At 43.4% G+C, this 14,058-nt stretch overlaps 1 protein-coding gene across 3 annotated transcripts in view; it reads right to left on the bottom strand.

Annotated features, from left to right (window-relative positions):
• The window catches only part of CAMTA1 (calmodulin binding transcription activator 1), an 833,035-nt gene that overhangs the window by 598,652 nt on the left and 220,325 nt on the right, over positions 1-14,058 (bottom strand). For all 3 annotated transcript variants that reach the window (XM_039508612.1, XM_039508610.1, XM_039508611.1), the window contains one exon: positions 5,517-5,584. In XM_039508612.1, coding sequence (XP_039364546.1) covers positions 5,517-5,584 — 68 coding nt within the window. The remainder of the gene's footprint in view (positions 1-5,516; positions 5,585-14,058) is intronic.

Here is a 14,058-nt window from a genome sequence, read left to right as displayed (position 1 = left end):
TTCCAGGCCAACCCTCATTCAACACATTTCAGCCAGAGCAAATGCCCCAGCCGTGAAAGCAGCGTTAGGTTTCCGTTATAAACATACCCTTCATTCTAGTGTCAGACAGCAGAGCTGTGCTCCCCTGTGAAAAGGACAAACTGGCACGGCACCTTCCTAAATCATTCACATGCATATTTCAAATTACCTCTGCACATTCCCTTGTGAACATACAACATCAGCTGGAGCCAACTCTGCAAAGGGTCTCATCTCTGCCATGCACAACATCCCATTACCGACCTTTCAGGATGAATATTACTTTGCAATTAGCTTGTCATGTGACATTATTGTATTGTAATGAAATATTGTCATGAATATTCAACATACAAGGTCTTAACCCTATGATCTTGAACTCCAACCTTCAGATACACCACTGAACACGACACATCACGGCCAAGGACCTGCAGAGGACACCAAGTTACTCTCTTCTTGATGCACACATGCCCCAGCCTGCAGTTTGGAACCTGCACTCCACACTTCTTGTAGGGAAAATATCCAACAGAGAACTTTTTGTGGACTGAAAACTACTTTGGCAGAAGATCCACTCCCAGCCCCTTTCCCTCTACATTTATTACCACCCACTGTTGCTTCCCACTAAAGAAACGTTATAGCACCCCATTACTGAATCAAACAGCCGGCTCCCAAGCCCCTCTTTACAATTAGGATGCATTAAGGACTAATTGTATTGTTAGACCGTCAGAAAGCAGCACTGACGAGGGTAAGTCCCTTCCTGAAACTCACATACCCAACGTCTCTATAAGCACCAACTACAGCGATTCATTTCATAGCGATTCCTCAGCTCACACTATGTATCATTTTATTAAGAAACTCTATAAGTGTCAGTGGTGCAATTCATTTTTATTAATTTTCTAAGATGAAATTAGCAGCACCTGCAGCAGCAAACGAAGAATGGGGAATGTTCCGGTTCAGTGCTGGATCGATGTCATTAATTCTTTAATACCAAGAGGCCTGTTTGTATGAACTCAGCATTTAACTGCACCAATTAATTTCAATATTAAAAAAAATTCAAAATGAACTCAACAACTAATTTAAGAAGGTCCTTGAACAGCCGTTGCAACTTTCCTCCTCATGGGACATTACGCTTTCAAGTATAAATACACAGGAGCAGGATATTGTAATATTAATAGGAAAATTGCTATTTTCATGCATTGCCTTTAGCAAACTAAACAAACCCTTAAAGTCTTAAAACATTTCTACAAACACATGCATATTTCTGATGTATTTAATGGTGCTGTATATATCCCCTGACTCTGCTTAATATGCTTTCTGACCACTCAACAGGCTGAGTTGGCAAAGCTCAAAGAGACGTCTTTTTGCATTAATTCTATAACTCAAGATCCCAGGTCAGAAAGCAGCTTTTCCAAATGCAATCGTTTTACCTACTGTTCTGAAGCCAATGGGTGGAATGAGAATCTGTTTACACAGCCCCAAGAAAAAGGTGGCAGCACCCAGAGACTGCAGATGAGATGCCTGTCACTAGTGATAAAATATAGACCCCCACCTAGGCTGGAGAGGTGTGTGACACACTCTGCACCCCAGGGGAGCACCCTGCAACCCCCATATTCATCATTCATAATTGTGATATTGCAAATAAAGCATGCCATGTAAGGTACCATGGGAAAGGTTAGGATCTGCTGAAACCCATTGTTCCATCTAAATATGTACATCATTAGTGCATAGGGAGTTATGAGAATTGTGTTTGGTTGTCACTAAAATATGCCGTGGGTTTGGAAAGTGCCCAGGTACTAGCTCCCCCAAAGACAATAGCAAGGAAAGTAACCAACAGCCATTGTCCAGCAAGGGAGCTACAATGCCATGACTCACCTGCACAAGGCCACACCAGGGGAATTGTTCAATCTGGCCTGGAGACTCAGCAATACCCGCCAGACATGCCTGGACTTGTGTCCTCCAAGCACATGGACTGAGGGTATAAAACAGAATACAGTGGCGGCATGCTTGGCCTTTGCTCCTGCCCCCATCTATGCTGCAAGCAACAAGGACATTCAGAAAACTGAAGACCCCAACAGAGGAGACTGGCCCAGGTTTCAAAGGTGAAACCTGTGTCCTATGAACTGCAATATCCAGTGGGGTGAGGAAAACTGCTCAATCTAGATGTTGCCCAGTCTAATAGGGTTGAGAGTTTAGACTGTGTGCTTATATTTTGGTAACCACTCTACTGTTTGCCCATCACTTATCATCTATCTTTTGTAATCAGTAAATTTGTTTTACTGTTTATCTTTACCAGTGTGTTTGCATGAATTGCTTGGTAAATTTGCTCAGGTTTAGGCTGGTGTATATCCACGTTCCATTGTGGAAGTGGTGAACCAATTAACAAAATTGCATTGCTCAAGAAAGGGTTTTGAGCAGTGCAAGATGGCATATTCCTGAGGTACATGGCTGGGAGCTGGGGGCGATTTGGCTGGTGCCTTTCTCTGTGTGATTCAGGAGTGGCTCTGGGAACATTCATGCCATAGAGCTGGGGGTGGGGCTCCACATGCAGTTGTGCTGAGTGATAACAGGGCCTGGAGGGGTTTGCTGCTTGTCACTAGCAAAGCATTGTGAGAGACAGCCCAGGCAGGAGAGTTAAGAGCACATAGGTCCCACAGTCCCAGGCTTTAGCAAAAAAAAAAAAAAAAAAAAAAAAACCACCCTTTTTTTTTCTTTTTTCTTTATATTATTTACTTTCCACGACATATATTATAATAATATATTATATACACATATACATCATATTAATAAATATATATATTTATTGTACACCTCACCTATGTTTTTTTTTTTAAACTTTCTTTTTTTTGTTTTTTTGACAAAATCTTTCAGTAAATTACCTAACTCTAAAGCATTTCATTATTCATTCAATTGAATGATTAAATTGTTGTTTAATCTTGTCTTTCCTGATCGATTGATCGCAGATATGTTTTTTTTTAGAGAAGAGAAATTCCTCTCCTCTCCTGAGCTTTACAGTTACTGGATGATCGAAGAAGATTATAAATGCTATAAAAATCCTGTCCTTGTGTTGTTATATATATAAATTGAAGAGATTTTTAGATTTTTTAGGGGTTTCTCAGATGAAATAATTTTAATTAATGCTTCCAGTTCTTGAAGCATGTAGCCATTATTTATGAACTGATTTTTTTTGAAAAACTTGTTCGTTTTTTTGCACTAATTAACATCTGTCAATGCAATTCCAGATCTGCACTGCAGCAGCTGGTGGTGTGTGTCCTTGGGAAGATTTTTTTGCAAAAAAAAAAAAAAACTTTCATGCTTTTTTTTAAAACTTCAAACTTTTTGGTTCAAGTGACTGTAAAGCTTTGTCTAACTTGACTGAAGCACTGCACACTCTGTACTCTCTTTTTTCAGAAAAAAAGGCTCATCCTGCAGACTCATACTAAAACTTTTTTCGTTTGCGCAAAGCGTTTAGTCTGAAATCTGGAGTCACATCTAGATCTTTGCAAGTTCATTGGCATTGGTTTTTAACACTTCTTGAAAACCCTTCTCTCTCATTTTTTAACCAGTTACAAAGCTTTTCAAATGAAGAAATTCCTGCAGAAATATCCATTGTATCACTCTGCAGCTCCACACAGCAGTCAATCAATGCAGTTGTAGATAAATCTCTGCATTCTGCATTTTTTTGTAATCATGCCCCCATTGACTGAATGAGGTGTGAATGAGGAAGGTGTGGAAGGCAGGCACCTCCAGACAGCCCCTCACCATAGCCTCAGTGGGGATGGAGCTGCCCTTGCCCAGCACCCCAGGGATCCTATCACCGTGTGCACCTAAAGTTCCTTGAAAGCAAGAACCTGAACTATCAGCCGTTGTAGTAAAACATCTGAGTCTAGTGGAACTGGGTGCATCACCTGTAAAAGCAATAGCACATGAAATCTCTCACCTCTCAATCCTAATGCACACCACGTTTTGATGACGATTAATGAAGAACTTGTTTAATAATGTAAGAGGATGTTAAGGCAGCTTGAATGCTAGAGAAGTGGGGGGTGGAGAGTGTCCTAAGTTTAACAGAAGTTGTTTTCTAACTTCCCAAAGAAAGCCACCCTTCTCTTTTCTTTAACTGCTCTACCATCCTCCTTTGTCTAAATCCTCCCCTCAGCTGTGAGCTATTAAACATTCAGCAAGTTAATTTGTACTATTTGTTACGGTCAATAACCATTCTTGTATCTTACTATAATTTCTGCCCCTACTAATTACAAAGGAATATGATGCCAAACCAAGCAACAAACTATCAAAGATTCATCTTGTGCTGTGTCTGCTGTAGCTCTCTCTGCATTTGCATTTCTTGGGGCCATCCCCAGTGAGAGATGGAAAAGGCACTCGCTGGCTGTACCCTCTTGTCTGCATGAAGCATCGTCGGGCTGCTCTCCAGGCAGTTGTGAGCACATTGAACTGCAGAGGCCAGAAGCAGGAAAGCCTCACTTCCAGCTGCTCTGGCCTCCTCCCAGGAAAAGCACTACAGCTTCTTGTATTATTTTGGGGGCAGGTCTTACCTGGTTTACAACATTGAATAGTTCATTATTCCTCCAAAAATGTGTTCTCACACCAGTGACCCAACAGCCTAGTTGTGAACAGGTGTGAAAATGCACTGAGTTTCTCCCAACTATACAGCAAGAAAAACAGAACTTCAGCATGTCCTGCTGAGCTAACCCTCTTCTGACTAATAAACCCTTGCTCCATTCATTGTTAATGAGAAAGATGCTGTAATTTAGAAAAAGCAAAAATGTGGTTTTAGATAAACACCCCAGAACTTTATACACTCTCCGTAAGCACAAGTTCCTTTTCTTGTTTTCAGTCGCAAGTAGTGCAACTTCATGTCTCAACATAATAAAATGATCATCAGGATTCCACAACAGGAAAACATCTGCAGTCTTTAATTTATTGTATCAGTTCCCAGCGGGTTGCAGAAGTTAAACATTTATGGCAGTTAGAAGAATACATGACATTTACTGCTTAATAAACTGCAAACATGCCTGTTAATTTGGCTTATTGGGATCTCCTTGCCACCAGACACTTAACCCCAGCAAGAAACATGCCAAAATACAAACAAACTTAGAGTCTGCATTTTAAACAGGAAAAGTGCAAAGGATTTTTTTTTTAAGTTTCTGGCTAACAGATTAGTGACAGTAGGGAGCATTGTCAAGATAAATAGCCTACAACCTTCACTCAACAAAGCCTTTTAAATGCATTCATCTGAAAGGATACAATTAAATGTTAAATCATCAGGTTAAAACTTTTACCTGTCAAGATTGCAGGTGGTCTGTTTTTAATCAATCTGATTTCATTCAATAAAACACTCATTAAGTCAATTAATGAGACTTCAGTGTCACAAGCTATCAAGCATGACTTGGAGTTTTCACTTTGTGCCCAATGAATTGATTAGCAAGTCAAGTCATCAGTGAAAATAAATCAATGTACATTTTCACAAGCTGCAATATTAGCAATGTTACCTTGTTTTAGGGGAAGTCGTTAGCCATTCTTCATGCTTTTCAAATGTTATTAAATAAGCTGCAATTTCCTGAAAAAGAAAAATGTGCAAAAAAGAATTAACTTGCATAGTAGTTTTGGAGACTTGAAAGTTTCACGAACAGAACTTCTCTAAATCTGCTCCACCCTCAAGTAGGATACTGTCGATCCTGCCTTTGCTGCTAGATCCTTGACTTTAAATCCAGTTTGAAACGTCTTCTGTGTACCACTTGGCATGCTATAACGAAAGCCTTTGGCTGGAAAGTGCAATCTATAGTGAGGACCAAAATATTTCAGCCCTGAAACAGAAAACATGAGAAATGGCTTCCTACCCCAAATACCATTCATTTAAAAACAGAAGCAGGCAACAGGTCTTCACTTAGTCACAGTAACAACATTCTGTGTTAGGAAGGCCTCTGCCAGAGACAGAGCCATCCTTTAAGTCTTTCATTCAGGCAGGAGAAGTTGTATTTTGCCAGCTTGGATTCGAAGCCCCAAGCCCCCAAAGCCCAACTGTGTAAAGATTAAAAGGAAAAAGGAGAAATACATTAACCTTTCCCACCACACAGAAAGCTCAGATAACTTCATCTACTGTGCAGCTCCTCCAAGCTCTGAGCTAAGTCAGAAAGCTAAGGGCACGATGGTGAAAACGTGGGCACCCGAAGGTAAATTAAATATTTATACACACAACATCACTGCAGATAGAATTACGGATTTATTAATAATTTCCATGAAAAGCCAGTGGGTGACATCACCGTAAGTCATTGCTCCCACTTGCAGGCATGATACGGCCCATTACTTCCAGATGAGAACTGATTTGCTCAGAGGAAATTGGCAGAGTCTGTACGTTAAATTAAGATGGTGTTGGTATATGTGTTTCATAAACTTCAAATTACTACAAAACACCAAATCACCTTCCTTAAGCCTGAGAAAAAGCTGCTGAATAGGAATTATGCATCAGTTTTCAATTAGAAGACTCAAAGCACTGCACCAGCGTTGGAGTTATGCACATGTGCATTTTATGGAGAGGAAGACACGAGACTGAGCTCACAGCATCTCCAAATAGCACTGGATTAGTCACTCCCAGTCCATTCCTCTCCTGTTTTGTCTGAACATAGGAACTGCCATATTGGATCAGACCAGGGGTCCACCAATGCAGGGGAAGGTGTATGAAACCCCTTGCAATACCCTGCCCATAGAAGACGTTTCTTCATAACCTTGTCAGTTAGTAGATGGTTTATGTCTTGGAAATAGGTTTTATCTTAATATGCCTGATACAATTGTGGATCATCTCATTGTCTTATAAGTATCTAATCCTTTTTAGAATCTTGCTCAGCTCTTGAATTCTACATCTTGTGACTGAGAGTTCAACAGGTTGATTATGCAATGTGTAAAACTAAATCTCCTTTTATTATTTTTAAATCTCTTGCTCACAAAATGTAGGCTATTCTTGCCATTGGTCAGGTGACTGAGCAGGGAAGATGTTAAGTTGATTTAGGAAGGGAAGAAGTGTTTCTGGCCAGCCCTTTAGAGGGAGCAGGTTCACAGCCTCAGCTCAATAGAGGATGTTACAGACTACTGCAAGGAATGAAACATTCCTTGAGAGAATATGCTGGGTAACACTTCATCCTTCATTATTTACAACTGTAGCGTACTGGCAGTAGCAAAACTAGAGTGAACATTAGAACTGCTGAGTGTGCAGACTCATTATGGGGACCTGCATGTGGCCAGACAACCCTCCAGAAAGAGCCTGTCATGCTCTAACCCAGTACAAAAGCCTCTCCCCAGCAAGTATTACTCCAGCAGAAGAGACTGCAGAAGTCCCGTTCATTTGGCTTTCACCCAGACCGAGCACGTCCCACCCTAAACACAGGATGCACATTCCAGTGCCTGCCCATCACTGCCACCCTCAGCAGATAGTATAACGCCTCATATATCAGTGTCATTAAATCATCCAGAGAGCAATCCAGCCACCGTGGAACAATTCCATCCTAAAGAGGCAAGCACTCTACTAGATTTGTACAAATCTCTCTAATCAGTGATTGCTCCTGAGCTAAAGTAGAAGATGGCAGATTTCCCACATATTGGCTGTAGCACTCTGCCTCTGGGCATATGTCAAAATTATGTCTGAATATCTAAGACCGTCTAGACTCCTACTAACCGACAAGGTGGGTGAGGTAATATCTTTTATTGGACCAACTTCTGTTGGTGAGAGAGACAGACAGTCTTTCAAGCTACCCAGAGCTCTTCTTCAGGCCTAGGAAAAGTACTCAGGGTGTCACAGCAAAATACAAGGTGGAACAGATTGTTTAGCATAAGTAGTTAACACATATTTCAAGAGACCATTCAAGGTCTGTTGGGAACCAGCACATCCCACATTACCGTTGTAAAAATTTCCAAGAACTTGAGAGAGAAAAACACAAACTGCTCATGCAGAACCTCCTGTGCTGGAAAGCAGCTTTGCTTTGGCATTTCTTCCCCAGTGTCTCATGTCTATACCCTCTACCCCACACTATTTGCATTAGAACTGTGTTTAATAATTATAATTTGCATAGAATTGTATGCAATGTTATTCCTAATGTGCAGAATAGAAACAGGACCACTGTTGGCTACACTCATGATTTTACAGCAAGTCTCGCAGTATTTGATGTGTTTCATAAAGCCCCAGCTCCTGGAATCATGTGAATGAGAGAGAATCTTAGCATTCATTTAAAATAGAAGAAAAATATTCTAGCCCACATGTTTGGGTTTGGAAATACTGAAAGACACAAATACCTCACCAAAAGTGAGAAACTATGTCTGGCAGGGAGGGTGGGTGTGCACCACCCCCGTGAGGGAGGATCCAGCCTCTCTCAGCTGTGAGCTCCTGCCCAACCACCAGCAGGTGCTGAGACTACCAAACATGGAGCCCCGTCTGGGTTGGGAATGTAATGGGGGTTTATAGAGCAGCAATGACTCAGATTAGCAGAGGGCTAGTGAGGTGGGGAAGGGACATTTCAAACAGAAGAGGGAAAGGGGCATGGTGTTGGAATGGGGCTAACAGGGTTCGCTCTGATGAATATACTCTCCCTTGGCACAGCTTTATGGTCCAGGTCTAACTCCTAAAGGTCAATCTTCCGATTGGGGTGGTGCAGAAGGGTTACATGACTCACCCCAGACGGAGACAGAATTCAGGAGATGCTTGCGTCCTGTCCCGGACTCAGGCCACGTCTCTCTCTCATAACCCTCATAATATATTTCTTATTCAGACAATTAAACCAGTTTCTCCAAATAGATTTGCAGGGCAGGATACTGCACATCCCAATGCATGAACAGCTCGAGGAATAAGTCTGAGTAGCTGCTGGGCTGAGGGTCAGGAGAACTGTGTTCTGCTCCCAGCTCCAAAACTGACTTGCTGTGTCACTTTGGGCAAGTCTTCTTTCTTCAACTGTGAATTGGGAGTAACAATGCCACATGCCTGTTTCTGAAGAGCAATTTGAGATATGTGGACCAAAAGCACTACCTGTGTGAGGTATGGTTATATGGGATCCCAGTCAGAGCCGCTCATTCTACAGCAGCCACTGGTTGCTTAAAGTGGGTGCCCATTTCAGCTTGCTGAGATGGAAGCACGGGCATTGGCAACAGGGCAAGGAAGTCCAGCTGCCATTTTTAGCATGTCACTTGTGCTGTCAATAGTCAAAGAGCAAAACAGCAGCACCCAGACAATATCTATCCCTAATATTGGCTTTGCAGGGCATACTCCCCGCAGAGTACGCTGCAGGATTCTGATCACTGGCCTCCTTCCCAGGTAACAAACCCAGCTCAAACATACTTCATAGTGTCTGGGAAACCGATAGGGCTGGTGTGTAAAGTGAGCTAGAATGAACAAGGCAAAATAACATGAAGGCAAAGACACTTTATCTTTGCATCATTTAATCTCCACGGCTTGGATTCAAATCCCAACCAGCCACAAGAACATTTTTATTTTAGCTTTTTGTTATAAATTATGTCAATGCCTCCCTGCTTGCTGATTGATAGGCTGCGCTGCATGAGAGACTGTTTAATTCAGCACAGAGCTGTATCCTGGGTATAACTACCGTACCAGTAAAGGCTCAAACCACTCAATTCAGGTCAGGCTGCAGAAAAAGCTGCAAATGTCTTTTCAGAGATATTCTAATGATCACTGCTGTTCCTGCCAGCCCAATACAGGATGTGCTACAACAAGTTTAGAGGGATATTTTTTACTCCTGTTTCTTTAAATTATATTGGCAGCATTAGGAAAGGGACTGATGATGATTCACACAGAATGAAGACGTGACCAGCACATGCAGGTTCATAAATCCCCACTCTGATTGGAGCCGAGTGAGGAGAAATCTAACCAAACCACAAGAGCCAAGGTCAGGCTGTGTTACCTGCCATAAATCCAGCCGGCCACTAGGTGTCAAGCTGGCTCTACCACAAACACACCCAGGAGAACATTTCCTTGTGGGGAAATAAGGGCGTCTTAAAGATAGTTGCTCTGAAGTAATAAAAACTCTCTCATGACTCCCTGCCTTTCCCAGCTAGGCCTGGAGGTGCCTGGTTGTTCCTGAGTCCCAAGTGACCTGTCTTCGCCTTCCATCTCTCTTCCTCGAGCTCCTGGGTCTTCTGTTCGCTGCACTGGTGCAGCATCACCTGCTGCACAGCTAGCAGCCCGGTCAGGTCGCTGATCACTCCTTTAGGGGTGGGACAACTGCAAATAGGAACTGGCCTGACCCTCTGCCCGAGTCACCAACCCCAACCTGGATGGAGAGCTTCACAGGCCTATGGTTAGGGGCTGCCTAGACGTTCTCTGGCCTCACATCAGGGCGTAACTCTGCACAGCATTCAGACATCAAGGACGCTACATGAAACATGCCGGAATCCGGCTGTGACCCAGCCACTCTACCACCACCACTGTGTCTGCCTCCCGCAGCCACAGTCTCCATGCGGCAGGCAGAGCAGAATCCACAGCTCGTGAGGCCATTCTGGACCCCAAACACACTGTCGTCTTCAAAACCCGCACACTTTCTGGCTCAGCTTCCCAGGGTCTCTTTTGTCTCACAAACACCTCATGGGGGCCACAGATTAAAAACACTTACAGAAGGCACGACTGGTACGCTGTTAAAAACAGCCTCTACAATGATCCTTTTGATTCCCATCGTCTGGAGCGGCTTTCAATGGAAAAAAGAGGGAGGCTGCCACTTACTAATTACAACAGTTCAATTTGACACAAGCAGCATCAAAAATTAGTATTTAAAAAGGGCCTTTGCATAGGAATAAACGTGACAGCAGAGACAGTTTGTCATGGATATACACAGTGCAAGTATTACAGCTTTTCACGCTCTGGATGCAAGCACCAGGTTCTCTCCAATGGTGCCTCTAGATTTCACCATGCCCCAGACTCTAACCTGCGCTAGCCCGATGAACATCTCAGCTGCGCGACGACAGAATTGCACATAAAAATGTATGAAATAACCTCAACTATTTTACAGAACAGTGAGATGCAAGGCTCAACTGTGACACAATTTAACTAAGTAAAAAGCTGGAAATCCCATTACGGATTTGTTTTACAGTCGCACAAGCTGGGAAGGTCATAAGCACAAAACTCTCATGGAAAAGGAGAGGATTCACAGTACAGTATTTGCATAATTAGACTGTCCAAAAATACCACGCAAAAAGAAAATATTCCCCCTGAAACCCAGCTTTGGCAACAGGAAGCGTTGGCAAGTGTGCGACCAGTAACGTTCTCTCAGTAATGCCCCATATTCAGGGCGACATGCTGGCCTACGCACCCAGCCAATCCAGCTGCTCCTATTTTTCTTGGCAAACTATTCAGCACTAGACAATGTGAAAATGAAATGCTATTTAAGCAAAGTTTGACCCCAAATCCATTAGAGTCAGTGCAAGGCAGGGGTAGCCATATTCTCCAACTTCTCTTTAGGGCAAAGCCACTGCGAAAATCTGCTGTAGCCAACTCTGCCTCCAGTTCACAATTATACAGCTTCCAATGCTGTCTTGTGCCCAGTGCTTAATTTGTAATGACAGAAGTGCCGGGGCTGAAGCAATTTTACTTTCACAACTGATGCGGCAAGCCCAGAGGGGCCGGGGCTCCGAATCGCCAGGCCCAGAGGGGCCGGGGCTCCGAATCGCCAGGCCCAGAGGGGCCGGGGCTCCGAATCGCCAGGCCCAGAGGGGCCGGGGCTCCGAATCGCCAGGCCCAGAGGGGCCGGGGCTCCGAATCGCCAGGCCCAGAGGGGCCGGGGCTCCGAATCGCCAGGCCCAGAGGGGCCGGGGCTCCGAATCGCCAGGCCCAGAGGGGCCGGGGCTCCGAATCGCCAGGCCCAGAGAGGCCGGGGCTCCGAATCGCCAGGCCCAGAGAGGCCGGGGCTCCGAATCGCCAGGCCCAGAGAGGCCGGGGCTCCGAATCGCCAGGCCCAGAGAGGCCGGGGCTCCGAATCGCCGAGCCCAGAGGGGCCGGGGCTCCGAATCCCCAGGCCCAGAGGGGCCAGGGCTCCGAATCCCCAGGCCCAGAGGGGCCAGGGCTCCGAATCCCCAGGCCCAGAGGGGCCAGGGCTCAGCCCTGGCACAAACAAAACACTGCTTGTGCCAACACAACCACTCTAGTATGCTCTTGTGCAGGTACTTTTCTGCCTCCCAGGGAAGTCGGAAGAATAAACTATTTATTATATTAAGTGCTTAGATGTGGAGGTGATGACCAGCATTGGGAAGCTTATACGTAAATGTGGAGCCTCATTATGTAAGTTTCACATCAAAAGTGAGCTGTTCGGTCCCTCCAATGATCCCTAGAGAGCCTGCAATCCAACACAGCGTGGGGTAACGTCACTCTGGCACCCCATCCATGAGGATGCACTCCGAAGTGTTTACTGCTGCAGCTCTGTGTCAATTGATAATCTCTCCCCAAAAAATACCTAACTAAGTCTCCATCAGCTCTAGGTTTTTCTTCTCAGGGAGATTTGGATAGCGATAGCGAGACAGAAAGGTCAGTAAAGCCGGATTGAATGCTATATTGCCTCAAATTAGACTCAAACATTTGTAGTTTATTCTCCAGTGCTTTTGTAATAAAAGTGTCTACAGTCTATACAATCCAGAATATTACGTACACACAAAAATGGGTCTGTCGACCATGAGATGATAAAAAAAAAAAAGGTCTTTATGAGAGTTCTATATAAAGGGTTTATCTGTATGGTACCAAAGCTAAGGGGGGAAAAAAACAATGCTCTCCAACCAGCTGGCCCAAGCATCTGCTAGAGCCACAAAACGCAATTATATTACTCCCAAACGAGACGTAAAAATATCTTGTTTCCAATACTCTTGGTTTTAAGACTCATACTTAATGTCCTTTGAGTATTTCAGTGGTGCCAGATCTGTGTTATGTACTTTATTAGAGTTGCGTGAATGTCATATTAATGACTTCTAACCAACATGTTTACACTACAAATAAATTCTCCCAGAATCCATTGCAGGACTCATTTTACAAACAATTATTGGCCTGTATTTTTAAAACAATTACTATTGCAGTAGATTTTAGCAATGCCTTCATACCTGAATAAGGGAAGAAAGCTGTGCTGAGGTCCCTTCATTATTTCTGATCGGATGCCATTTAAAATGCAGTGTCAAAATAATGTCATGCAAACCCCCAGAATCTAATTCCTGGAACAGCTACACTGGACACAATCTTGAGGTAAGCAACAAATGCTGCACTTTTACCAACCAGTCAAATCAGATGAATAAGTGAAACAAGCACAAGTTCTAAAACTCTGACAATGTGCAACTAAACGAAGATGGAAGTTAGGTCTACATTGGAATTAGACACCCGAGTAGGGTGACCAGATGTCCCGATTTTTGGGTCTCTCTCTTATTATGGGCTCCTATTATCCCCCACCCCATCCTGATTTTTCACACTTTCTGTCTGGTCACCCTACACCTGTGGCTGGTGCAGGCCAGCTGACTTGTGTTCGCAGGACTCAGGCTAAGAGGCGGGGAGGGGAGAGTTGAAAAAAATCAGTGCAAAAATTAACTTCACAGTTTTCTGGATAAATAAATATCATGGGAGAAGATGATAGAAAAAAAAGCAATAAATGGAGAAAGTAAGTAAAAGCAGCTTAATGCTGTGGTTTATTTCATGAACTGTATGTTCACATTCCTGTGTGTCTTCCACTACTTCAAGAGTCTCTCATTTACAGTTAGACTAATTTATTATTAACATAAACACATCTACCTAATAGAAGGTATTGAATTTTCCTAACAATCAGTATATTCATGTACTTGAGTGGTCTAAAATTTGCGTTTACAAAAAAAAAAACCCAGTAAAAACTGAACAATAGTTTTTGTAAAACCCAGGAAATTTTAGGCAGAGCTTCTGGAATCTGGATTCATTGCCTGTTCTAGTACAGAACCCTAAAGAAGCTATTGGCAGATGGTTTGTACATGCAGACATTTAAGGAAACAAATGCCTTCATATAGAGATGGATCAAGCTGGTTTGAACTCTAGATCCCTCCAAAGTA

Source organism: Mauremys reevesii, linkage group 21, assembly GCF_016161935.1.
Source record: "Mauremys reevesii isolate NIE-2019 linkage group 21, ASM1616193v1, whole genome shotgun sequence".
Lineage (NCBI taxonomy): Eukaryota > Metazoa > Chordata > Testudines > Geoemydidae > Mauremys > Mauremys reevesii.
Note: the sequence above shows the minus strand (reverse complement) of the source record. Positions and strands in the feature narration are given on the sequence as shown.